Source organism: Anneissia japonica, unplaced genomic scaffold, assembly GCF_011630105.1.
Source record: "Anneissia japonica isolate Jap-2015-1 unplaced genomic scaffold, ASM1163010v1 scaffold199_len4679917_cov187, whole genome shotgun sequence".
NCBI classification, from domain to species: domain Eukaryota; kingdom Metazoa; phylum Echinodermata; class Crinoidea; order Comatulida; family Comatulidae; genus Anneissia; species Anneissia japonica.
In genome coordinates this window covers 2,689,772-2,716,643 of record NW_022686322.1, presented here as the reverse complement: position 1 = coordinate 2,716,643, position 26,872 = coordinate 2,689,772, and the positions used below count along the sequence as shown (strand labels likewise).

Here is a 26,872-nt window from a genome sequence, read left to right as displayed (position 1 = left end):
AACATAATAAATGTACGATGTTTAATAAAGTATTATTAATGTTAGTTAAGTAGTTTAATTTATCCTTTAAACTAATGTAAATCCTGCTCATGTCGTGTGAAGGCTGATTACGTAATGATGATGCAAAGCAAGAGTTCCATGTGGTAGCGTGGATGTCTCCGAAGTTCATTACTGCTGTCACTGAACTGCGACAGACCGAAGCCGTTTATTAATAATTATTAATAATACGCATAGGCCTAGTTATCTTTTTAAATGATAAAGGTAAGTTAAGAATTCTATACGTCTTTAAGGAGTTATTAGGTTTGAGTCATTTTATTGTACAACCGATTGAAAGCCAGCTGTCATTTTGATTTTACGAGTTTTAAGTTATAAAGAGAAGGCCTCAGGCCTAGTAGTAGTAGTATTTGTAGTCACTACTGAGGCTGGTTGTTGAAGCACTGGGAAGCAAACTTCTTCTTGTCCAGTGTTTGTATGGTACCACTTGGTTATCTTGGCTTTCGATACTAAAACTAGGCCCTAGGTCTATACTGAAGTTTTGAATAGGCAGACTTAGGTTTCAATCCTCTTTCGATGGATTTGTTATTAAATAACTTGGAATCAGTGGCGGATTCAGAAGTTCGAAATAGGAAGGGGATCCCAGCGCCCAGCCCAGGGATGGACTTTTACATTTTCATTGGAGGGAGGGTCTACACCTGAGTACCACCATTGTTGGGACTGAGGTAAGGAAATTTATGATTATTTGTTGGAATGCCTATTTAATAGATACTGTAACTGAATAAAATAATGCTATAAAGAAGATACAGTAAGCCAATGACTATAGGCCTATCTGCAAATTTTCTGTATGTTTAATGAATCTAAACCTACCTGCAAACTGTATCATAATAATGGTTTGTAATAATACTCAAGCCTGAGAGTGCCGTTTCCGGCCAGTTAGAGGTACCATAACCATAATATTTTGGACATCATTCCCAACATTGGTGGTGCTGAGATGGCCTAGACCTTTCACCTGAAAAGTTCACATTGGGCTCCCTTGGTTTTGAATTCCAAGGTCTGCCTCTAGACCATAATTTAATCTATCACAGTGAAAATAATTTTGTACTTTGTTTTTTGTACTTTTGTGTGTTTTTTTTTTATCCTTGAATGATTCTATACTTCAGAATTAATTAAAGAAATAAAAATGAAGTATGCGCATCATCATTCTGGTTGAATGACAAGATAAGAGGAAGGCTATCAGTCCAACAAGAAATAATGATAAAATAGAATGGTAATTATAGTAGATTCTGTCCATCTGGATATCATAGCCATTTGCAAGTGTTCTTTTGAGATGGATTAATGGAATTTTTGTACAGCTAGCAGTTTAATGAAAGAGCATTCCTTCAGCTGTAGGTCGTTTTGAATGTTTGTGGGTGAAAAAAAAAAACACATTGTTCACGTACTAGACATGTTGGACTAGTTAAAGATCATAACTTTACTGTATTATCCTTGACAAGTCAGAGAAGGAACCAGGAAGGGGATTTAGGCGGACAGATATTGATTTTGATCAAGCAAATAATTCTTAAGCTGTGTAGCTATTCCCTTGACTTCACTTGATATTTTTAAAAAAACTTAGTGATAAAAAAAATCATTGGTGGGTAGCCCTCTCAACATGGCTGATATTAAATTGCCCACCTTAATAGACAAATCAATGACAAAACAGTATAAAAGCCTAAAGCGTATAAGGCAATCTCTAATTTTCCAAGTACAGTAATATCATTTTATGAGCTTTCTTTTAAATGTTTATCAAAATCGTATTTCCCATCATTAATGAGCTTCATTTTAGTAATGAATTTGCATGTTGCAGACAATCTACACATACTGTAAGACGAACATGATTTTAAAGTAAAAAAAATTGTATATTTTTTGTGTATAAGACGACCCCCAGTTTTTTCGGGTGGAAATATCCTACTTTAAGTCTCATCTCATACGGTATAGTAATAATGTAAAATATTGCCTAAAATAAATGATTAAAATTGTAAAAGTGAATAAACAATAAATATTAACATAAAGTACAATTTAAAAGTAAAAATTTACCGTTGTAATGTACTAGTACTACATACAGTAGTGCTCTGAAATCCTTTACCATCTACACGCGAGCGAACCGCGATTGAAACTCGAGCAACTCGCGGTTAATGAGCTATCATTGATTGGTAATACGATAACCTTTAGCAAGAAAACGAGATTCGATACCCAGTCAGGCATTAGGGCATGATGTAAAACGTCTTTTTATTAACTGTGCGAACTACCATGATCTGTTTTTAAAGCGTTACAAAGTTCAAATAAAAGGTCAGGTATCAACATACTGTAGTTATGATGATATACTGTCGGCCTACTTAAACTACAGTACAGTCGTGAAATATTGCACTTTTACCTGCGCGCAGGCTTCGTAGATACATCGTAGCCTGATATAAACAATCTAACCTGCGCGCAGGCTTCGTAGCCTGATATAAACAATCTAAGCAAGGCTACGCAAAGCGAACCTACGTAGCAAAAGCATGTTGTTTATTTGTATGTGCAGAAAGACTGCTGTTGCTTACTGGAATAAACAATGTATTGTTTGATAATTTGTGAATGGCTGAATTTGATAAAATAGAGAGTTTACACTAGCAGAGAAAATACAATAATAGTTTCATTAAAAAAAAATACAAATTCTTTACAAAATTGCCATAATATGTTTTTTAAATAAGGAAATGTTTTTGCAATTTTTTAGATCGTCATTTAGTTCATTCCAAATCTTTGCACCTCTATATGATAAGCTTTTTTTTTATAGTCAGTTTTTGGTTTTGGTAACTAGTGTTAATATTGGTTTAGTTCTGGTATCATAGTAATTATTTCTAAAGTGAAATTTGTTTGATATGGCTATCATTGTTTGTTATTAAATAAGGCACCAAGCGGTACGTACAACATCTGTAAGAAGCAATCAAATCCGTTAAATGGAATATTTTAACATTTTATATTTATCAAGAGTTTGTTACGGCGCGCGGTAAAAAACGTTTGTGAATGGAGTATTTTGTTTGCTGTGGTATTTGCACTACACGTTTGTTATGGCCGCCATGGGCATGAAAGTAATTTCGCAGTCATTCATGATTAAGGAAACATATCAATCACTAAGTCGATTTATTTAGAGTGTTAGTCAGTTGTTACAATATTCTACCATTGCACCCCAAATTACTGTAAATCTTGTTCAGTACAATCGAGAACTTCAAAATGAAAGGACAGTTATCACTATATCTTCGCGAATGTATTATTTTATTAAACTAAGGGGTGTGACGCGTTTTTGCATTTTCGGCAGAAACATGGATGCAAACTTTTACGTAGAGGAAATTCTTAAAGGCACACTACTCCCATTTGTGCGCTGTGTATTTCCAGATTCGCACAGATTTCAACAGGACAACGAACCGAAACATACCAGTCAATTAGCAACTAACTACATGATGGAAAACAACATCAACTGGTGGAAAACACCACCCGAATCCCCGGATCTAAAACGGATTGAGAATGTTTGGCATTAACTTAAACACCATCTTAGAAGACATGTGAAACCCAGGCTCCAACAAAAACTGGTAGACGGCATTTTAGCTTGGTGGAGGGAACCAGTAACGCCTGAGTTATGATTCCGTTAACATATGGCATTTACTGTAGACAAGGTGATACCAGTAGTGATTGAAAGAGAAGGGCGAGCATCTGGCTATTAGGCTGTATTCCAATTTTCAAACCAAACGGCTCTTTTCGGAGCCACCACTTCTAAAAGGGATTCGAGCATAATGCATAAACACAACACTTAATTCGTACAAATTACACATACCAATGCATAAAAGTGAAAATATCCTTCACTTCAGAAATAAAAATACAGGTCCATTAACAGAATACGAAAATATTATAATAATAGTGTAATAAAAAATATAAATACAAAATAAAACAAGTGTACTATTTGAATAAAATTAGGTACAGTTTTTTTATGAAAATATGCTGAAAGAAACTAGCATCATAAAAAGTGATAACATCAAGTTATTCAATTTTATTGTCATTTCTTAAAACCAGATAGAAGAATATTGACTAAAAAAAAAATAGGCATATTATATAATTTATTTAGAAAAATGCTGTAGCGTCAAGTGATTGCCAAAATTAGAACACCTTTCATTTTTACAAGGTCTCTTGGCACACGCCGAAAACCGTTTGGTAGGTCTGATAATGTGTGGGTTGTTCACAAAAGCGACCATTAATCATTACGGTTGTTAATGGCAGGTCTTGACATTCGGCCTACGACTGTTGTAAATCGGTCGATGGAGATAGCGGAAAAAACCCTGTTCTTGTACTGACTTTATTATCATCAATGCTATATTCTATTTATTATGTCAACTGTTGGTTCTGTTTTATTTAATTATTGTTATTATTATCATTACCCTTTAATTGCTATTATAATTGTTATTCATTATTATCATCACCATTATTTTGTTGATTAGCTTATTATTATTATTATTATTATTAGGCCTATTATTTTTATTATCATCATCATTATTGCTGTTGATTAACTTATTATTATCATTATTATTATATTATTTTATTATTATTATTATTATTATTATCATTATTATTATTATTATTATTATTATTATAATCATCAATTATTGCATATATTGTTGTTGTTAGGTCTTTTTTATTTCAACAATTTATCTATTTTCCCAATTATTACAAAATCTGGTGAATCTTAAAATTAAGATAAAACAAAATTATATATAGTTTGATCGTAGTAAGCCTATCGTACACTTTAAACATCAAAGTAGTCAGTTATCATCATCCTTTTTAACCAAAGTATTACTGTATTAAAATATTGTTAGTACCTGCATTATGCATTTTATTTAAAAATGTATGCTGTTTAAGATTCAATTGACCGCCAAAATGAGGATACCTTTCATTTTTACAAGGTTTCTGGCGCACTCCAAAAACCGTTTAGTAGGTCAGAAGCTTGGCAGGTTGTCCACTAAGGACGGATAATGTGAGTTAAGTTTGCACAAAGCGACCATTAAATCATTACAGTTGTTGACGGCAGGTTTTGACATTCGGTCTTCAACTTTGTAAATCGGTAAGCAGTATTGGAATAAAAAAAAACTATTATATTATCATCATAATTATCGTTATTATCGTTATCATCACACCCCAATAATTATAATAATATTATAAATATTCAACATATAGTTTTGTTATTGAGTATTAATTTATAAGCCAAACCAACAAAATTATATAAATAAGTAATACTGTACAGTTTAACTTGTTACATTACAGATTTTGTTAGAACTACAAATTATTATTGGACCAGGCTTGAGAAAAAGACATATTAATATCATTAAATATAGGGCCTCACTGAATATTGCCCTCGAATTTTCATCGCGTTTTAATCGCGTGTCAAACGCAGTTGATGGTAAAGGATTTCAGAGCACTACTGTATAAAAATAGAACAAAATTATAAGAGTGAGCATGCTGTTCAAAACATTGCCGATATTGTAGCTGTACGATTCGGCGCTATCGTCTTAAACAGCATCCAACTTGCCTATAATTTGTTGAGTATCAACATTTCCAAACAGAAAAGGGTTCACACACGAACTCAGAAATTGTTCTCAATTTCTCTCCCATGATGTATGACAGTATTTGCGCTATTATCATCCAGGGCCAAGCAATAAAGTGCTTTGTGTATTAATGCATCAAAAGTACAGTATCAACATTAGAGAGACAAAACAGATACATTATGCAACATAACCTTAAATCATTAATAATGTACATTTAATGGATAAGAGATTACAGGATGCTGGGTTAAGTTTGTGCGCGTCAGAAACCGTGATGACTAAAAGATATTGTTCCTCCTTTAAGGGGAGAAATACAGTACCAAGTAATTAGAATATTTATGAACTAAAAGGAATGGTGACCATGGGTTAAATATAGGATTGAAGATTGAAGTGGTTAGAGTATATTGTTTGGTTTCAGAAGTTTGCATTCCATCGAGGCAAGAAAAGTTTTAAAAGTGCTGGTTAAATTTGGTATTATAGAGCAACGCAAGGGATTTAGTCAAGGACTTGATGTACTTTTTATTTTAATAAAGTGCAAATTTGTACACAGTTTTATTGTCATTATGTAGTTAGTATTTGTAGCATAGCATGTATTCAAAGTGAAATGTGTAGTACAGTATTTTTTGTTTTGTAGCCTCATTAACATTGTCGTCATCATATGTAGTCAGTGGCATAACAAGTTTTTGGGTCCCCTTGTATTTGAGTAGTCGATTACGAGTGAACCCTTCAGAGTGGAATATCCAACAATTCATTAGCATGTTATATTACTATAATTTAATTAGCCTCTCCAAAGGAACGAAGTTCTGGGAGGCTATTGTTTTTGCCTATGTTCTTCTTCATGATGATGATATCGTATTCTTCTTCATCTTCTTAAGGGCCAACTTCAAAATTGAGGGCTTCAGCCCAGTAGCTCTTTTCCCCCATGAGTACCATACCAGTTTGTGTAGTATTTACAATTATTATTAAAAGTTTTTTATTTTATGTAGTCTATAATAGAACTTAAAACTACCCTAGGCTGACCTTTGAAATAAACAGTTTATTTGTCCAGAGTCTGACAACATCAGCAGATACCAGCCAGCTGACTCTCAGGCACTCTAGTGGTAGCAGCATCTAATCTAATAAATTTATGGAAATAAATAATAAGTATTTATGATTGGTTTATAATATTTAATTTAGTTGGGCCTTCTTGAAATTTCCAGCCATGTCAAAAATGTTATTTACGATGTTGTGGAACTGAGACAGTAAAATCTGTCAGCTTTTAAATTGTCTTTCAGCAGTCTGTATCTATTAAGAACAGATAAATGTTAATCAAATGATCACTTCATGGTTCAATATCCTGCACGTTCTTTTTCATATGAAGTATTCCATATTTGTAACTGGTTCTGGCTGAATTGAATTTTTGGTATTTTACAATCCTGCATAAAAAAACGGTGTTTATTTTATGGAAATTGGTTGAGTATTTAGCAAAGTTATGAATATTTAATTCAAATGCTTCCAAAAATCCCGATGTCTCCAGAGGTCGCACAACAAATCTAACTCCATTCCGTGTGAGCGCAAGACAATACGACGGTGTCTGCTGATTGGTGGTGGCAGTCTGAAGGGAATGTCATTACAAACGATCTGTTGCACACGCGTTGTCGCATTGCGTTCTTCATAGAATCGGGTTAGCCAACGACCGTCATGTGTAGCGAGTATGCAGCTTTTGTTTGGTAGGCGCTTTCATGAAATTATATAGCATTATTAATACAGTAAGTTATTGGGACTCAAGTTAAAAAATAAAAATTAGAGAAAGAATGTGAAAATGTTGGTGTCACCATGAAGTGTCTGAATAACAAAACATAAAATTGCTTACTGTAATTAGTACTTAATTAGAACCGGTAAGTCTAACAAAAAGAAATGTGATACCGTATTAAAACCTGGAATTGAAGCCAAGGGTTTTTTTATATGGGCTACTTTTCGAGGCTACTTTTGCAAAGTAAAGAGGAGGCTTCTTTTTAACTTAAATGAATGCTGTAAATTTATGGAGAAGATTGGCTACTTTTGCAAACTAAAGAGGGGGCTTCAATTCGAGATAGATTTCTTCTCGAGATTAAGCCCGTTGGGCTTCTATTCAAGGTTTTACAGTATGTTTACATGATAGATTTAATGTTTGCTCAGCTAATTGTACTCATTTTAAATTTATTTGTAGATGTCTGAAAACAATGTTAGTTCTGGTACAAAAGTGTATTTGCACTCAAAACCATCATTAACTTCGTGTCGTGTTTGTGGCGATAATGCCTCGGGAATACACTATGGGATTACCTCTTGTGAAGGATGCAAAGTAAGTGGGTTCACCAATGATTTTTCTAATTACTTTTTTCCTTGGTTACTTAAGGCATAAGAAGTCTCATCTATCGAACTACAGTAGACAAATAAGTCAGATTAAAAAAAAAAAAGTATTAAAGTTATATTAATTACAAAGATAAAAAAGTGGACGTTTTATTAATGATAGAATAGATTACCAAATTTTCCTGGATAAAATGTAGAAACTCTAAAAAGATTTAATAAACATTGATTTGGTAATAAGTTATCTTAATTTCCGATGAGAACCACCATACAAATTTTTTTTTTACATATTACATACTTATATAAAATAATTTATCATTTGTTCTTTTTTAATCACATCTACTATAATAGGGGTTTTTTAGACGATGTATTGCTAATAAAACTCTAATTACACAATGTCAAAAGGACGGAGTTTGTGTCATTGAGAGGTCCACAAGAGGGCGGTGTGCATATTGCCGATACCAAAAATGTCAAGCCGTTGGGATGTCAATACATTGTAAGTCAAAATATTGATCACTTGTGAACAATAAAACACATGATTCTGTAGGCCTACTTTGTAATTAGTACCAGCCTACTAATAGAATACTTTAGTCTTGAGGCTGGCGAATATCATGACTAGTGTTTGGGGTAATGATTATGTGATATTTGCTAAAAACCAGGATAATAAAGATTATAATTAATATTGTCATAAACAAGATTGTCATATTTCATGTGATTGTGTTTTAAATTAGATGATATAGATCATGTGATTATTAGTGAGGAAGATGATATAACTCATGTGATTATAGAGGATGATATAGATCATGTGATTATAGAGGATGATATAGATCATCTGATTATATTTATGAGGAGGATGATATAAATCATGTGATTATATTAATAAGGGTGATATAGATCATGTGATTATATTAATGAGGAAGATGATATAAATCATGTGATTATATTTGAAGATCATATAGATTATGTGATTGTATAGGAGATGATATACTTCATGTGATTATATTAATGACGGGGATAATATAGATTATGTACAGTAATTATATTAATGAGGAGTATGATATAAATCATGTGATTATATTAATGAGGAGGGTGATATAGATCATGTAATTATATTAATGAGGAGGATGATATAAATCATGTGATTATATTAATGAGGAGGATGATATAAATCATTTATTTATTTATTTATTTATTTGTTCTTTATACTGGGTTTCCTCTTCAGTAACAAAAAATTACTGTTCTCCCAGAGGCCCAGTTCACATAAAACAGTCCACGACAGGGGCCGGGTGAACCAGTACACCGGGGTAACCCCCTACTCATCTCAAAGGATGTACTGGGTTCTTTAAAGTGCACATGAGCATTTGTGTACACTATGCCTACGGTTTATAGTCCTTATCCGAGAAGACTTGTTCCACCACCAGAACCATAGGAGCGAGGATGATATAAATCATGTGATTATATTAATGAGGAAGATGATATACAGTAGATTATGTGATTATATTAATGAGGAGATGATATAAATCTTGTAATTATATTAATGAAGAGGATGATAGTGATTGTTTGATTATAATGATTAGGATGATAACAGTCCTGTGATTTTATTGATGAGGACAAGTAGAGATCATGTTATTTTAGTGATCAGGGAGATAAAGAACATTGTAGACCTATAGCTCATTTAATTGATGATCAGGATGATATAAATCATATGATTGTATTTACACATGATCCCAATGGTAAAGGTTATATGATTATGTTGATGGCCAGAGAAAGGTAAGCAATTTATTGATATGGATGATACAGGGTATATAGATTATTTAATTATGCTGATGGACATAATGATCTTATGATCTATTGAAGATCAAGATGGTAAAGGTCATGTGATTATGTTGGTTGATAACAGTTGGAGAGCTGCATTGGTCACGCATCATTTTTTTATGTGTTGAAAATGTGGTTATTTTGGCACTAAATGTTATTAAAAAAACTAAACTACAAGTTTAAATGATGATTAAAACTAAAATTTCGGTTCAATATTTTTTGGTATCGAAAAATATCGATATTTTAGGCTTCAATTCAACATACGATTTTTTTACAAAATGGAAGGCCAAAACTCATTAAATTTCACATTTTCTACACAAGGTACAAACACAAATTTAAAGTCTACCATTGAATAATATATTAAACTACCCAATAATGTAAACATCTACTATATACGGCATTTGGTATGCAACTGCTACTAATCAAACCATGATGTACCCCACCACTGAAGAGTCGGTACTCGAAAACAGGCTAGGTAGGAGGAGGATGCGACACCGCGACTGTTGCAGGTCGATGTCTAGGCTAGGCCTACTTCTCAGTTCAAGCCTTCCAGGCATTGTCTAGCGTGCTGCGTACGTGGGCCTGGTGTAGGCCTAGGCATGATGAAGGTTGTATGGTGTCATGAAATATGTAAGACCCCATAAAAAAATATTAGTTTAGCACCCACTCCCTCATCACTTTTGGGAAAATTCTGATTTTTTTAAAAATCAACATATTTATCAAACGATCATTTTTTCTACTTTTTTCGCTTGAAAAGCTCAGGAGTTCTTGCAAATATGTTTACTGGTACAAGAAAAAAATATTTTTTATATAAATTTGATTCCAATGTAATGACTTTCTATATATTTTTCCTTAACTATTAATTTACCAGCAAAAAAGGGGTGGGCTTAGGTAAAAAAAAAAAAAACCACCCAAGTAGGCTGAGCCAGGGAAAAATTTTACTTGCTCTTATAAAAAAAAGTGTACTGTCACATTACTGGCAAGTTATATAGTGTTGGTTATAATTACAGTATATGTGATCTGTTTACTTAGAAATTATAATATTTTATTTGCTCAAAAATAAATACTGCATTTCTTCATTATAGTAGCAGTAAATTAATATTTACATTTTAAAATAGTAACATTGTTACCATGACCATAGATAGGCCTATTTTAATTATGCACCACTTTCAGTATACATGTACCATTCAACTACAAAACACATCAATAATATACTACGGTGTAATCACATCTCCATGGTGGGCTGAGTATAGAAGTAGAAATGTATTTCCAGCCAATTGTGACTCCTGAAAAATAGAAATATCATTAGAAAAAAAATCAAATTAGACAAAAGTAACTGGCCAATATTTGTATCATGATATTGAATTAATATTTGTAACTATACTCTATCTATTTACATAATAAATAACCTGGCCTTTTTTTTTAAACTTATTATATACATAATATTACAATAATAATAATTCCCTGTTGCTTTTTTAATGCAGAAATATTTCTTCCATACAGCCACTTTTAAACATATTTTTTATTACCAAAGCATATATAAGCCTGGTTTTCCTAGTTTGCCTTCTCCGACAAGGGCTGTGAGTATACAATACTGTAGTTTCCATCAAATGATGCACTCACGGCCTAGTATCAGGCCACTATACTAACCACTCACCACAGCCACACAGCCTGCGGCAGTGCATCAAGCACCACCGTGCATAGCTGAACATGTGAATTATGATCTTTTTAAATTATGTTTGTCGTGGAAAACTGAAATAGGGTACAAGACCGATTTTTATAAGCCGAAAAACACTTTTTCGACTTATGGTATGTATGTAGAAAATCGCTGTATAGGATGCAAATGCTACTAATCAGAAATTTGTAAACAAATAGCTGTCAAAATTGTATCGATTCGACGGCTGTCACACAACCTGGGCAAAAACGTTGGAACGCACAACTCGTACAAAAAATAATCAGAAAATTCAATGACGTAAGGATTCTTTGCTATATAAGGAACTGATTTTACCATATTTGGGTACCTTCTGCTTTTCCAATGTTTATTCAACAGCTATGAAATAGCATACATTTTATGCTAATGAAAACGCGCAAAAGTTAAAAGCCTTTCTGCCGTGTGAGGGCGTCTAGAATCAATGACGTCACGCCGTGTTAAAAATGTTGCAATAACTGTCCAAATCTCCAATGCGGCTCTCCGACTGATAATACGATACAACTGTTGCTTTATTCGCTTACATTCTTGCAATCCAAAATCGCTTGTAATTTATTATCTGCAGCTGTTCGTGTTGGACGATACTCCAAGAAACAGAAACAGAAGAACTTGAAAGAAATCGAAAGCTTAAGTACTCCAGCGCTGGTTGAAGAACGCAACCTAAAAGATAAAGCGCAGTTTCAACTTATACAGATCGTAGTCTCAGCCCATGACAATACTTGTTTCAGAAATGATACAGCTGCCCATGTAAGTTCCAATTGCAGGTTTGTTCTCTTATTATTATAATATTGATATCAATAAGAATGTTTAACCCAATAAGATGTTTTTATATTCTAGTACATTGCACAGTCTTGATTAGCCTCATCGAATCACTTTATAATTTTGATAACTCTCAATAATTAATTTATGAGACACAGATAAAAATTCAGTTAGCTAAAAAAAAAATCCCTAAATTGAGGCCTATAGCTGTTTACACAGCAAAATATATCGCCTAAAACAAGACTAAGATTCACTCTAGTTGAATGGTGTGTTGCTCATATTTAATTTATTGATTTTTAATTATCATCTTCACCATCGTCATCATCATTATAATATTATTATTATTATTATTATTGTTATTATTATTATTGTTATTATAGTAGTTTCTGTGTTGAGATAAAAACTTGAACAAAATTGAATATTTGGATTACTTGCTTTGTATATTTAAGTTTCTAGCTTGCCTTTTTATTTATTTTATTTATTTAAGTCTGTTCTTTTGCTTTATGATTTAAGTATAAGAACATACAGAAACATTCAGCTTCAGCATTTACAGTCCAGCACAACAAATAGCAAGATGGTACAGATCAAAACAGCATTATTAACAAGTTATTTAAATATATATTTAAATATCATTGCATATCATAGTTATAACGATCTAAACCATGTAAGCCTAAGAAATTCAGTGCAGAATTGTGTTTTGTATATCTGAGTAAATAGATCATGCCGTTTTTGGTACATTTTCAATTTGAAAACATTGGTTGAGTGAGGAGAATGCCCACATGTAGAAGCTTACTCATGAACTGGTAAATGAAAACAGCAGTGGGCGGGTCCAGAACTTTGAAAGGGGGCCCAGGGAGGGATTTTCACAGATGGAAGGTCTACACCAAGAAAATTTATGATTACAGCACCTCTACATGGCCAAAAATGGCATTTTATTATTATTGAATTTGAATATAATTGTTTGTTTTTCTCCATTTATTTTTATTCATAATTTTAGAAAAATTTAGGGGGACCAAATAGTGTCAGCTGCATTACTAGGTGTATATTGAGGATCAGTCAGTTTTTGTCTAGCTGAATTGAACAATGTGACAGTCAGCTTGAACCATTTATTTAAGTGTTTAACCTTTCAAGTAAAATTGAATGAATGAGAAAACAAAATTCAATTAGTTGATGCGTTGATTACTTATTTCTGTATTAGTGAATTTAAAATTAACAACTTAATTGATACTTTCAAATTAGCTATTCATCTTTTGGGATGGTAATATGTTTGAGGCACATGTGGGAAAAGTGCAGACCAATGGAAATTTTAATGCCACTGTTAGTCTATGTATGGTGTACAACCCAACACCATCATCTGCAAAAAAGTAACATTCACAACTTAACTGATCCTTTCAAATTAGCTGTTCATCGTTTGAGATGGAGATGGCAGTGGCGGATCCAGGGGGCAGGGGGTTAAAGGGGTTCGGACAAACCCCCCTCTGTGAAGAAACGTAACAAAATACTAATGGGTCCTGGCTTGCAAAAGGCATGCTAACCTACCTATGCATCAGTTGGCAGATCAGACGAACTATGCTTAGCAAAAAAAATAAAATAAATCAATAAATTTAAGAAACACTGTTTTTGGTTCAATGTCATAATAATTACCGGTATGTACGAAAGTGCATTCCTTAGGCCTATCGATCCATGAAGGAAAGACTACGTATCCAACTACTCAATATTGTTGGAATATTTATACATTGCATATGTCTTCTTTTTTTTCTCTATGTATAGGCCTAAGAATGAGATAAAATTACCTGACCTTTTTCAAGAGAGGGAACCTTGAATTTTGAAGAACTTAAAGGGTTATTAAAAGACAACTCAGAAGTCGGGAAAGCTTATTTCCGGCCATCTAGGAATCAAAATTTGCCCGGGGGAGGACCCATTGACCCCCCCTTTCTTTTTTGGGTATTTTTGGAACTTTCTGAACCCCCCTCTTTGAAATCCTGGATCTGCTCCTGGATGGTAATTTTTTAAAGACACAGGTGGGAAAAGTGGAGCCCAATGATAATTTTATTGCTGCCCACTACGGCTAAGTATTTTTTACGACTCGACACCATCATCTGCATGAAAGTAATGCACGTATTAAACTGAGCATAAAGCAGTATAAAATTCAAAAGTTTTTTTGGAAAAGTTGGGTATGGCCCTCAGTGTTAAATAAAAAATTTGCTTTGGCCCTTCGACCAATATTTATGCCCAAGCTTTAAGGGTATATGCTAAGAATATAGAATCCATGTGAATATAGACTAAAAGAACATCTAATCGCTTGTAAGAGTAGCTTAGCTCAGTCGGCTAAACTGGTGGTAGTCACTGAGTGTGCACTGAACTGCAGATATCGCTGCTCTCCTTGTGTTTCACGCGGAGGGCTGAAATGCAAGTTACGATAGCACACGTTTAAGCCGTTGGTCTCATGTGCATTATGGCCCTTGTGCATTTATGGCCCATGTGCACTCTTCGGAAGAGAGTAGAGGATTGTCTCCCTAGGTGTACTGCCCAATCACCACCGGAAGGAACCCGCTGGAAGCAACTTAGTCTTTGGACATACAGTAGTGGGTTATCCTTGGTGTGATTCATACCTTTTTTATTTCTAAGTGAAAGCTAAATATCTTGCCTTAAGTATACAAAGTAAGCAATCCAAATAGTTAAGTTTATACTTTTTTTAGCTTAACACGTACAGTATATTTTTGAAGCTCAAACTTTATTGTTTAAACCAATTTTTTTTTCTTTAGCTTATTTTCTGATCTACAATCTGTAAAACCTGTCTCTTATACACATCTAGATGTGTATAAGAGACAGCATACTACCATTTCATTTGTTTTCCCATATTTTGACAATAATTTTGAATAATTAATGCAATTCGGTTAAAATAATTCTGAGTCGCCATCAGTTTTCATATGTCTAGTGTCTGAGCATTTAGAACGTATCATGGTCTGTACGCGCAGATGCGAAGCAGCAGTCGAAACAATGGGAATTTAGCTACGTCGTACTTCCAAACTGTTTCTAAAGGTAAGTACAAATGTGATGAACAAAATATAATTGAAATTCTGACAAAGTTTGTCGATATAATCTAATTTGAAACATTGGGCAATAATTTTTTTTTTATAATGGAGTATTACGGCCGTTTCGTGGCAAAACAACGTAACTTGAAATTTTCACTGTTGTTCCCAACTTTGCAATAAATTGTCGTACCCTTTTGAAATTTTTCAGGATTGTGTATCTATTGACATTTTGATTATATGTAAAATTTTACAGTTTTTTTTTATTGCAAAGTTATTAGCGATAATTACAGATATGTTGTTTTGCCTCGGAAAGATGTCAGGCTTGGTATTATTGCAAGTAAGACATATTTTTGGAATTTATCACTTTTTTGGTAATCATATGCATTACCTAGCTTGTACGTTGCTGTTTTATTGATATAAAAACACCAATAACCATTTGATTTTGCCTTGCCAAACCCTATCAGCTCATGAAAAGATATTAAACATATCTTCCTCGTAGATACGTTGTTTTGCCACGGAAAATCGCTAGATTTTAAGTTTAGTGCTTAAAGATAGGTGGTGCTATCTCCCAAACGGCTTATTATTGAGACCTAAAATTTTCACAAGTAATTCAGACATGTTTAATATACTCCCAAATTATATTATCTCAAAATAACAAAAATGTCAGTTTGTTGTTTTGCCTGGGATGGCCAATTATATTCCCTAGTCCTTAGATTTAGCTTGTAATTTTTAAGTTTCCTCCTTGATCAGTTATAAATAGTGATAGTAAGAGCCCTTTGGGGAATTATATTAAAGGTTCTCTTGTCTTTCATCTGTGATCAGTAATAATAAGATCTCTTGCAATGCAAGCAGTGTTTTATTTATACAGTGATGGGGAATACACTACAGCGGTAGTAGTAGTAGTGGTAACTTCTATGGGTAAAGCCAACGTCCTAATGACGCCAAAAGTGTATATACTAAAACAGGAGGGGTAGAAATAGAGTCGGATGACAGGAAAGGTCCACAACACAGTTTGATTTTATCGTTGCTACACTGACTAGTGTGTCTGCTATGTTTTTTTTTTCATATTTTGGAAAGACGCATTTGGCTCTTAGCTTTGTTTGTTTTAGTTTGATAGGATAGGGATTGCCAATAGTAAGTACAGCACCTATACAGCACAGATGCTTACTTGGACTGTTCGTTTTTTTCCTTCAGTGCTACAATCTTGATGTAGTGGCGCTATATAAATAAACAGCGTGTATTTTTGTGTGTATGTTTATGTGAGTTTGCATCAGGAAAATATCATAGGAGTGATGTTTTGCCCTACCTGACGTGTTATTGTACCGAATATGCAGTACATCCCCAAATACTTTTGGGAAAAAAATTGTTTTGGTGGGAATCGAACCCACGACCTCCAGATTACTAGCCTGGCGCCATAACCACTATACTAACGGGCTTGTGCTTAGTGACTAGTCTGGAATTCGATCCCCAAGAAGCAGCGTGCACTGCAAATATGCTATTTCAATAACACACGCAAACATTTTTTTCGCAAGAAATTGGGTACGTTCCGAGTATTCGGTACGATAACACGTCAGGTAGGGCAAAACATAACTCCTATGTATGTATGTATAGACGATTCACATCATATTGCTTAAATACTGCCCTTCTTTGGATGCAATCGACATATCAATCTGGTACATGTTGTATTGTGTCTTGACAAACCCCTTTCTTGATTTACTCTATCATGCTTCAAGAAAGAAAAAAATGCTCAAGTACAAAATAGCTCAATCGGCTAAACTCGAAATTTTTTGCAGATTTTGGGTCTCTATTTCAAATCAATCGTTGCTCGCCACATGTTTCAGAGGGCAGGCTGAAATGCAAAGTCTTTCGGAAGAGACGTTTAATCCATTGGTCTTGTGTGTTATATGGCCTGTGTGCATTGCTCTTGCTGTTGCATTGTTTGGTGTAGTTCCCTTTTACCAGCAGAAGATCCCGTCTTTGAAATACCTTTTCAGACTTTCATGGGTTATCCTCAATGTTCACACTGAAGAATTCCAAATGCAAACAAAAGAAGCTGTTCCACTTTGGACCTATTCTCGCTATTGGAAAGAAACTACTAGACGCAGGGGCGGATTTAGGGTTTAGGGGGCCGGCCCCGGCCCCCCCTTTTGGGAGGTAAAAAAAGAAAAAAAAAGAAAAAAAGAAAGAAAAAGAAAAAAATGATAGCCCACAACGCCTCAAATGTTATTTTCGGGAGTCTAGAACACAAAAATTTCGCGGGGGCATGCCCCCGGACCCCCTGGGTCATTGTTGTCTCGATCGGCCCAAATTTCGGCCCCCCCTTTCGGCCCCCCTTTTGGACATCTCTGGATCCGCCCCTGAGACGCTTGTCCTCTTGTGTATTGAATATCAGTCTCTCATTTTGTTACATCAAGTTACATCATCCGCTGCTTTTTTGTTCCATTTTGGTAGTGCCTCTTGTTAAAATTGTTGGATGGTTTCAGATTATGTTTGAAGTCATTAATTAGCCTATCTGGTAATGAGATTGATTGACAAAACCAGACAGAAAAAGTGAAAATGTGCAAGCACGCAGGGCTAATTCCGCTTCAGTTGCATTACTGATGCTTTCATGTTTTGTACAATTGCATTGGTACCCTGTATAAATTCTGTTCTTCCAAGCCTTCTCAACCTTGAATATACACTGTCTCTTATACACATCTAGATGTGTATAAGAGACAGATGTATAGACGATTCACATCATATTGCTTAAATACTGCCCTTCTTTGGATGCAATCGACATATCAATCTGGTACATGTTGTATTGTGTCTTGACAAACCCCTTTCTTGATTTACTCTATCATGCTTCAAGAAAGAAAAAAATGCTCAAGTACAAAATAGCTCAATCGGCTAAACTCGAAATTTTTTGCAGATTTTGGGTCTCTATTTCAAATCAATCGTTGCTCGCCACATGTTTCAGAGGGCAGGCTGAAATGCAAAGTCTTTCGGAAGAGACGTTTAATCCATTGGTCCTGTGTGTAATATGGCCTGTGTGCACGTTAAAAGATGCTGTTACCTGCCTGCCTCCCCCCCCCCCCTTGGCGCCACCCCTGGAGTGGGAGGAAGCACTTAGGTTTAATGATAAGCTTTGCCAGGCCTGTGAAGCCTGTAAAAGTGTAGGTCATCTGGTCCTCGCATTTGCTTTTGATTGGTGATACCTATATCAGTCTCTCATTTTGTTACATCAAGTTACATCATCCGCTGCTTTTTTGTTCCATTTTGGTAGTGCCTCTTGTTAAAATTGTTGGATGGTTTCAGATTATGTTTGAAGTCATTAATTAGCCTATCTGGTAATGAGATTGATTGACAAAACCAGACAGAAAAAGTGAAAATGTGCAAGCACGCAGGGCTAATTCCGCTTCAGTTGCATTACTGATGCTTTCATGTTTTGTACAATTGCATTGGTACCCTGTATAAATTCTGTTCTTCCAAGCCTTCGCAACCTTGAATATACATCATGCAGCAAAAACATGTGCATCGATTCGACACCATTGCTCATCAAGAACAGTGCTACAAGACAGATTGAAATAAAAGCAATGTGCATAAGACCGTGGAGGAATGTAAGCTTACTTTCCTCTGTGGTAAGACAAACACTGTGAAAACATCTCCATGGTGATGATGTTGATGTTAACCATAATGATCCATACACAGAGAACACTGAACACTCAGCACAATACAGAACATTTTGAACATTTTAAAAAATATTAGAGCCATTTATCAAGCATTATTTTTGTCGGTTATATATATTTAAATTACTATTGAAAGAATGAACCTGAGAGTCAAAAAAAGGATAGGTCTGGTCTATTATGATTTTGTATGCCTACAAGTAATAAATTAATTTATATTTAAATCATAAATCAGATCTTAATGACAGCTGCGTTAATAGGCCTGTATACAAAATTTTACTTTTATGTACAATATGTACATTGAAGAATTTTCAGGATGCGTACAACTTGTTTCAAAGACTAAACATTACAGTACGGACATGACAGCGAATTTCTCAGTACACCGGGAGATAATTCTATCTTAATCCTCATAATGTACCAAGTTCTTTTTTCGTGTGCAATAGCCAGTATGTGCACAGGACCAACAGAACATCCTGCCAGAAGTCAAGGTAATTTACTAGAGCATTATGTCTAATCCATGGAGAACTTGGCTTTGAAAGGTTTCAGACCACTCCAAAGCTTAAGTGTATCCTTAATTTCGCTGCGTCACCTCGCTTTCACGTCATGGAACTTGGCCCTTCCTCTTGGTCTACTTTGGTAAGTTTTTTACAAAGGCTGAAATTATTTCTCATTTATACCATTATTTGTGTCAACATTGCTAAAATTTACATAACCACACACATAATGCCTTTTATGCTGTTATGTTGTTATACCTTCATTATAGTGTGCATGAAAACATTTTACAGTATTTTCAAGCATCAGGGATATAGGCACATGTATATCTAATTAGATATTTACATGGCAGTAAATTATACCCATTTTTTAATTCAATGTTCAGATGTAAAAGTTGTCTTGTCAATAACATTTTCTTGATAAATGCTGTTTTGTGCTGTTTAGTTTTTAATATGGTTTAATAATCATTGGTGAGTTGTAATTAATTGCTTTTTAATTTTCATTTATTTTCTGCAACTGAAGACGATTTTCTTGTACTGTATTTTATTTTTTAAATATTTCATTTTATATTCATTTTATCATTTTGCAAATGAACACAATTTTTTGCATAACAGTTTCAGTATTTTTTCTATCTACCTTCTATAAACAGTACAAGTTGATGCAATCTACTTATAACACAACAGTTAATAGTTTTGAGATGGACTTTGGCTTCTTCTCAAATAATGAGGAAGAGCATTTGGAAAGCAGAACCCTGTGCCATTTCTACGGCCAGACCTGCTCAGTTAAAACATTTCTGTCAGATGTTCTAGCGCCCTCTGTCATTAATATTGTCCAGTTTAGCAAGAACTTACCAGGGTTTTGTTCATTGTGTCAGGTAAGTAAATTCCATTTGAATTATTTATATAAAAATTAAAAAGGCAACAAATGCAATGAACAAGCAATGAAAGTTAAAAAAAAGAATGGTAGTAAAATCGCTTCAAATCACAATTCCTCTCCCTAGTGATAAGGTAGTCCCATATTCATTATTGAACATTGCAGAATGAGTTGTTGGCCCATTGTGTGGTAGGGTGGCCTGTCCCTTTCTCTGCAGCCTTTTTATCCTCCCCAGAATATTTCAACCAGGGCGGAGAAAGACATACAATAGATAAAGCGCCTTGTCCAAGGACACAAGCGAAATGCACAGCGAAATGTTCAAACCACCAGTCTTGAGGTTGAAACACTGAAACAAAACTGCTCCCAGTGATACCGATCTAAAATCATTGAGCTGCTTTCCGTTTGAATTTTAGGAAGACCAGATGACGCTGCTGAAGGGCGGTTTCTTTGAGATCTGGACGATGCGTGTAAGCGGTAAGCTGTATGTGGATGATGACAACATGTCATTTGGATCTCAGCAGATATTTTCCCGCTCACAGCTTTCCTACCTTGGTTACAATGATTCATTTTGGGAGCATGTGCACATCTTTGTCAGCTGTTTCAATAAATTGAAACTGATCAACAGTGAGATTGCTCTGCTGACTGCTGTTGTGTTGCTGAGTCCAGGTTCGTAATACCATGGGCGTAGGCTGGGGAGGGTGACACCTCAAACCCCCGCCCACATGGTGGCAAATTTGTTCCACTAAGTGGGTTAAGATACAAAATATGACCATTAAGTTTTCATTGATTTAGTTCTGCATTCTCAATTTTTACACCCCTCCCCCCATGCCGATACCAGCCTATGCCTCTGAATACACAAAATGACTAGGGAAACCAGAACCCTTACTGATCAACCTACAATTCATATTTGATAAAATCTAATGTGTATGAAATTTTAAAACAGCACAATGATATACCTGTATACAGATATTATGGAAAGAAAAATATAGCAATGTTAAAATATTTGTACCGTAAATTATCTTTAATGTTTTCACAGCTTTATTACATGTTTCCAAAATAATTTTTTATGGAAACTCAGAAGATAGCTTGAAGCTTCCATACAAGCTGCTTGTAAGAGTAAGAATGTATAGTTAATTTTATTAACAATTGTTGTCTTCTTCAGATCGAAATGGTCTGTGCAGTGTTGAGAAGGTTGAACAGCTACAGTGCAAATACTTGGATTGCTTAATGCGAGAAGTAACTCGACGTGACTGGAAGAACCGGCAGCTGTTTGCAAAGGTCCTCATGCAGGTCACGAATGTCAGGACACTCTCTGTGCTGTTTAATCGGAGCACAAAGAGATTCCGCTTGGAATGGTCAGACATTGAGATACCAGCATTAATGGAGGAGATACTTGACTATGACTGTTAAAGAAACTTTAAAGTGTGATTTTTGAGAAGTGAGATGGGTATATGGTGAATCTATGGGACACTTTGATCGATGGCTCCAAATAAGACACTGAAGGAGGTGGGGGGGGGGGGGGGGAGTGGCAACAAGTTGTATCTGGTCAAAACCAAAAAGTAAGGATTTGGGAGTGAAGTTTCTGTTGAACGTTAATGGGTCAAAGCCCAATTTTCGGAAATTGATTTTTAGGTTTAAGGTGGTACAAATTGTGCTTTTTGACCACAATTGGATAGGCAAAATAATATTCTTTAAATTCTTGTGCAACAGGAAAAACTTATTTCTAATACCACAGAGAGAGCTTCAGAGAGTAGAGTAGTACTGTAGCTGCAAAAGCGAAAGATCTGTTGCCGATAGTTTTAAAGTTGGTTTGTGGAATAGATAAAAGGCATGGTGAGAGGATCAAAGTTAACGAGAAGGGATATATTTGAGAAGGAAGTAAAGAAGGTAGGATAGTTGTGCAAAGTTTGAGCTTTGAAAGTCAGGAGGAGAATCTTGTAATTTATCCAGTTATAGATTTTGTGCCAATCAAGATTATGTATGATGGTTGTGATGTGTGAGTATTTGTGAAAGTTATGGTTCCTGCAGCAGTATTTTGTAATAGTTGAAGATGGTTAATGGAATTTTTGGGAAGGCCAAAACGAGAGAAACACTAGTAGTCTAAGTGAGATGTTATGAAGGCATGTATAATTGTATAGTTATGTGGACAGATATTTTCTAATAAGAGCAATATTACAGAGGTGGAAATTGACAGATTTGGTTAATTGAATGATGATGTGCTTCTAGGGATGTCCATGAGTCCTTGTTGGCTAGATCTTAATCGACATTCCAAAAACATTTACTTTGTGTAACATTTTAGATTTCAAATTCATTGCAATGAAGTAAGCTGATGACAGTAAGTAGAATGTATGATCCCCTCGGTCTGTCCTGGTAATGGCGTACCTTGAAATAGTTGTCTGTCCTGGTCAGAATTTTTCAAATGGGGTGTGGGGAGGACAACATATTCAGTCCCCCCCCCCCCAGTGCTTCCTGGTAACTTGCAGTAGTCCCTCAGTCTGTCCTAGTTATGGCATACCTTGCGATAGTCCTCAATCTGTCCTGTTTATGCCGTACCTTGTGATAGTCCACTTAGTCTGTCCTGATAATGGCGTAAGCCTACCTTGTGGTAGTCCCCTCAGTCTGTCCTGGTTATCGTGTACCTTGTGATAGTCTAAGGAATGAACCTAGACGGCCTTTCAGAACCCTTCATTTTTTAGTAAATACAATTATTCAAATCTATATTGTTCGCCTAATTCTATGTTTCATCATAATATAAATAAATGAGTAAATATTCACCATTTTCGAAATTGGTTGCTGCTTTAGAATACAATTTTCACGTTTTGTAATTATAGTTCACCCTCCAATTCGAGACCACCTTTGAGACCGGAAATTTGGGGTGGTCTTGAGGTTTTGTCTCCAATTAGAGGGTTAGCTTTGTGTTGAAATATTAAAGATTGTTGTTTGGTTCAAAAAAGTGGTCTCGAATTAAAATAGTCTCGGAATTGTAGGGGTCTGGAATTGTAGGAGTCTGAAATTGGAGGATGCACTGTATACCCAACTTTCAACAGTGGATAATAATGTCTGTGTATGTATGAGGTAAGTCTAGGAAACCCTCAAATACTTTACACATAATCTACTTCTACTAGATACTATGGTATATTATGTATATTAATATAACATTGAAAAACGCTTATTTGTAATAGAACACTCAAACGTGTTGATGGCATTTTGCTTAAAGGCGGCCCTAAACTGCAGCAGCTCGGTATATCTGAGATTTGTCATTTGTATTTTTTCCTAGAATCACCCAAATTTGGTATTTTTCAGTAGTGAACTTTCACAAATGTATTATACACAAAGATTTTTCATGCTGTATTTCACTGTGGAATTCACTATGATCATTTGATGTATTCTTTAAATAAAAAATAAATACAATTTATTTCTCCAATTAACCTTGAGTGCCTTTTAGCCTTTTTTGAGATGAATCCTCAAAAAAAGAGAAATATTGTGGAATTTAAACTGTCTCATCATGAGGCTTAGAGAATGGAGTTGATTTTGTAAGGAAAAATCCTGTCACTAGGATAGAAAAGAAAGTATCCAAACTACACAACTAGTGCTCTAACTCATTAAAACTACAAATGGTATAAGAATTAAGATACATATATATTTAACTATACTTAAGGTGAATTATATTTTTAGAGGTTGATAATGTCACACACTTTTAAACCAGCTTTGATAAGATTAGGTAGGTCATATTGTTATTGTGGTTAACGTGATGGTGTGCTTGTGCTAAATTAACATTATTAGATAGGTATGCTGGTACTGTATGTAGAATTTAGAACATTTTGTTTGTCTGAGAATGTCATTAAACCAGTTTGATGGTGTTTGTATTTATTATATTTTCATGGTTTTTCATTTATAAAAAATTAGAAACAGTCTAAAAAGTATTTAAAGAAACTGTGTTTATGTGTATTCTAAGTGTATTCTAATGTGTATGTTGTAGATAAATTATACTTTACTCATATTTAATTTTCAGAGAATGTGGTTGAATAGTTATTTGTATGCAATACTATAAAATAGTATGTGCACACATGTCATTCATATTTAAATTTATGCTTACTAATATTTTATGTAATGATAATGTTCATGTTCTTGTTGGCCTTTGCTATTGATTGACATTGATATGACGGTATTGGCTGTTGGTTGATGTTAACTGACATTCATTGTTCTGTGATCATTGGTTTAAAATATGCTTGACTATTTACTTGTATTGACGTAAATATTTGTTCGTTTGTGGTCATTATGAGATGTTGGATATTGGTCAATATTAACTGGTATTCATTGACGTATGATCAATATTGATTTCAGATATGCCTGACCTAAATGTACTGATATTTTTTTCATTTATGATCAGTAATATTGAATTGATATATGCTTGACTATTTACCAATATTGATTGATATTGCTCCATCTGTGATCAATAATATTGATTTGAGATATGCTTGACTATTTACCAATACTGACATATTGATTTATTTGTGATCACATGTGACTACCTATCTGCGGTAAAGAGGTGCTTATGGTTGTTTCGTGTCCACATCATTCCAGAATGATAGGGGCGCGGCTGAAATGAACTATAGCATCAGATTAACATCCAGTAAATGACCCTTCATTTTAAATCTTACAATGTGGAGAAGCATATTAAAAAGTAAATTTTCATTTTTTGGTTACTAATGTTGGGCATGGTAAGCCTCATATTTTGATTTTTTATTGGTAACTGATATTGATTGATTTGTGATTGGACATTGAATAAACCCATAATTCAATTCAAAATAAAACCAATAGTAACAATAATCTATAAATCTAATCAAAGACCAATAATAAAGGAAAAAGTAATCAAATACCTCAATCACAATTCTTTGCTGTAGACTGGAATTTTAACTCATACAATCTCCCTTTTATTATTCAACTCAGCATAAATTATCTTGTATCTGTTTCTATATTTGTAACTTACGAAATTGTTGCAATTTAGGTCCGCAAGATTTTTTTTTTCAAAGTGATGTTTATTATTATATGCAAATTTCTTACTATATACCTCCCTGGCATTTTATGAGAATTTAATGTTTAGTATATTTTTGTATGCCGAGTGTTGATATATTTAGTGTATTTTTGTAACATTAAAAATGTTATGCCTGATGCTAATATGTTTAGTGTATTTTTGTTTTTTTCAATATATTTAGTTTACATATCTGAGACATATTTTTGATAAAGTTTGGAATTATATTTTAGTGATGAAATGAAAATAGCAGAACAGCTAAAGGACCCAGTTGTGCATTTTATTACCAAAGCATGAAACTGTAGATTTAAAAAAAAAATTCTGACGTCTGCTGTGGCAGCCATTTTGAATCTACTAAAAGACCGGATCCATATATCTTGGCATATTGTTCGGAACATACATATTTCTATTTGGACTAATGCAACATTTTGTCCAAAAGTGACGGAAAATAACATTTCTGACCTATCTCCATAACCATTCACTTCAATTTGTTCAGAACTTGCTGTATACTACTATGCAACTTGTTTTTTTCCAAAGAGATCGGAAATGACATTTCTGACCTTCGACATTTCAGTAGGTCCTGTAGCATATAGCATATCTCCATAGACAACCAGCTCCATCATAACATACTGTACATATTTATATTGTCTTATAGTGAACAGAAATGATGGGGGGGGGGGAATGTTTAAAAAAAAAAAAACCAAAACGGAAGGGGTCCTCAACCGTGAAAATTTTGATTTCAGAATGGCGGGAAATGAGCTTTCCCGACTTCTGATGTTTAGGCCTGATGACTTCAAAATTCAAGGTTCCCCCTCTTGAAAACGGTCAGGTAAACTTTCTCATTTTAAATAAATAAATAAATAGGCCTATTTATGTGTGTATACATGCATGAAAAATTGGAGTAGTTGCATACGTATTCTTTTCCCCATGAATCGATAAATCCCAAAGAGAAAGGTGGTCTGTGGGCTTTTCCCCGGGAAAATTTTGATTCTTATGCCGGAAAAAAAGCTTTCCCAACTTCTGAGGTGTTTTTTGATGACTTTTAAGTTCTTCAAAATTCAAGGTTTCCCCCTCATAAAAACGATTCCATGAATCGATAAACGCCAAGAGAAAGGGGGTTTAGTGAATGTCCCTAGTAAATGCAGCTGACGACGATTTAAAGAACGTACTAACTCCCAACTTACCAAAACCATTAAAAAAAAATTTTTAAACCTGGTTTAATAACAGATGAGAGTTGGAAGGTTTAGTTTTTAGTTAACCTATTCTCATTCTCAACTCCGGAATAAATCGAGCAGATTTTTGCTGTAATTTCTATCTTAATCTTTAAGAAATTTAGGAACCCAAAGAATATTACAATATTCCAATGATGGACGAATAACTGACTTGTATAGTAACAAAAAGCTATCTGAATCCAAATGTTTAAATGAACGATGAATAATTTCCAATTTCTTATTTGCCATAGAAATTACATGTGAAACGCGAGACCGGAAATTCAACTTATTAAAAACAAAGGCCAAGATCTTTCATTTCGCCTACAGCTTCCAGCCCAAGCCTTCACCAATGAACTACTTAAA

The 26,872-nt window shown here is 34.4% G+C and overlaps 1 protein-coding gene across 3 annotated transcripts; it reads left to right on the top strand.

Moving 5' to 3' along the window:
• The first annotated feature begins 215 nt into the window (after positions 1–215).
• On the top strand, positions 216–25,447 carry LOC117115782 (nuclear receptor subfamily 1 group D member 1-like). 3 transcript variants are annotated; one of them, XM_033259713.1, is made up of 7 exons: positions 216–261; positions 7,786–7,917; positions 8,274–8,418; positions 12,011–12,192; positions 20,043–20,267; positions 20,680–20,932; positions 21,429–25,447. In XM_033259713.1, the coding sequence occupies exons 1-7, from the start codon at positions 253–255 to the stop codon at positions 21,674–21,676; spliced, it is 1,194 nt and encodes a 397-aa protein (XP_033115604.1). In that variant the 5' UTR covers positions 216–252; the 3' UTR covers positions 21,677–25,447. The 3 variants fall into 3 exon arrangements, with proteins under 3 accessions (XP_033115604.1, XP_033115620.1, XP_033115613.1); XM_033259729.1 differs by lacking the exon at positions 216–261 and adding an exon at positions 656–719; XM_033259722.1 differs by lacking the exon at positions 216–261 and adding an exon at positions 1,157–1,264.
• The last annotated feature ends 1,425 nt before the right edge of the window (positions 25,448–26,872 follow it).

Bases quoted from the DNA above. Each gene is read 5' to 3' on its own strand.
- LOC117115782 (XM_033259713.1), top strand. The intron at 7,918-8,273 runs GTAAGTGGGTTC...CTACTATAATAG, and splicing joins CCTCTTGTGAAGGATGCAAA to GGGTTTTTTAGACGATGTAT. The intron at 8,419-12,010 runs GTAAGTCAAAAT...TATTATCTGCAG, and splicing joins CGTTGGGATGTCAATACATT to CTGTTCGTGTTGGACGATAC.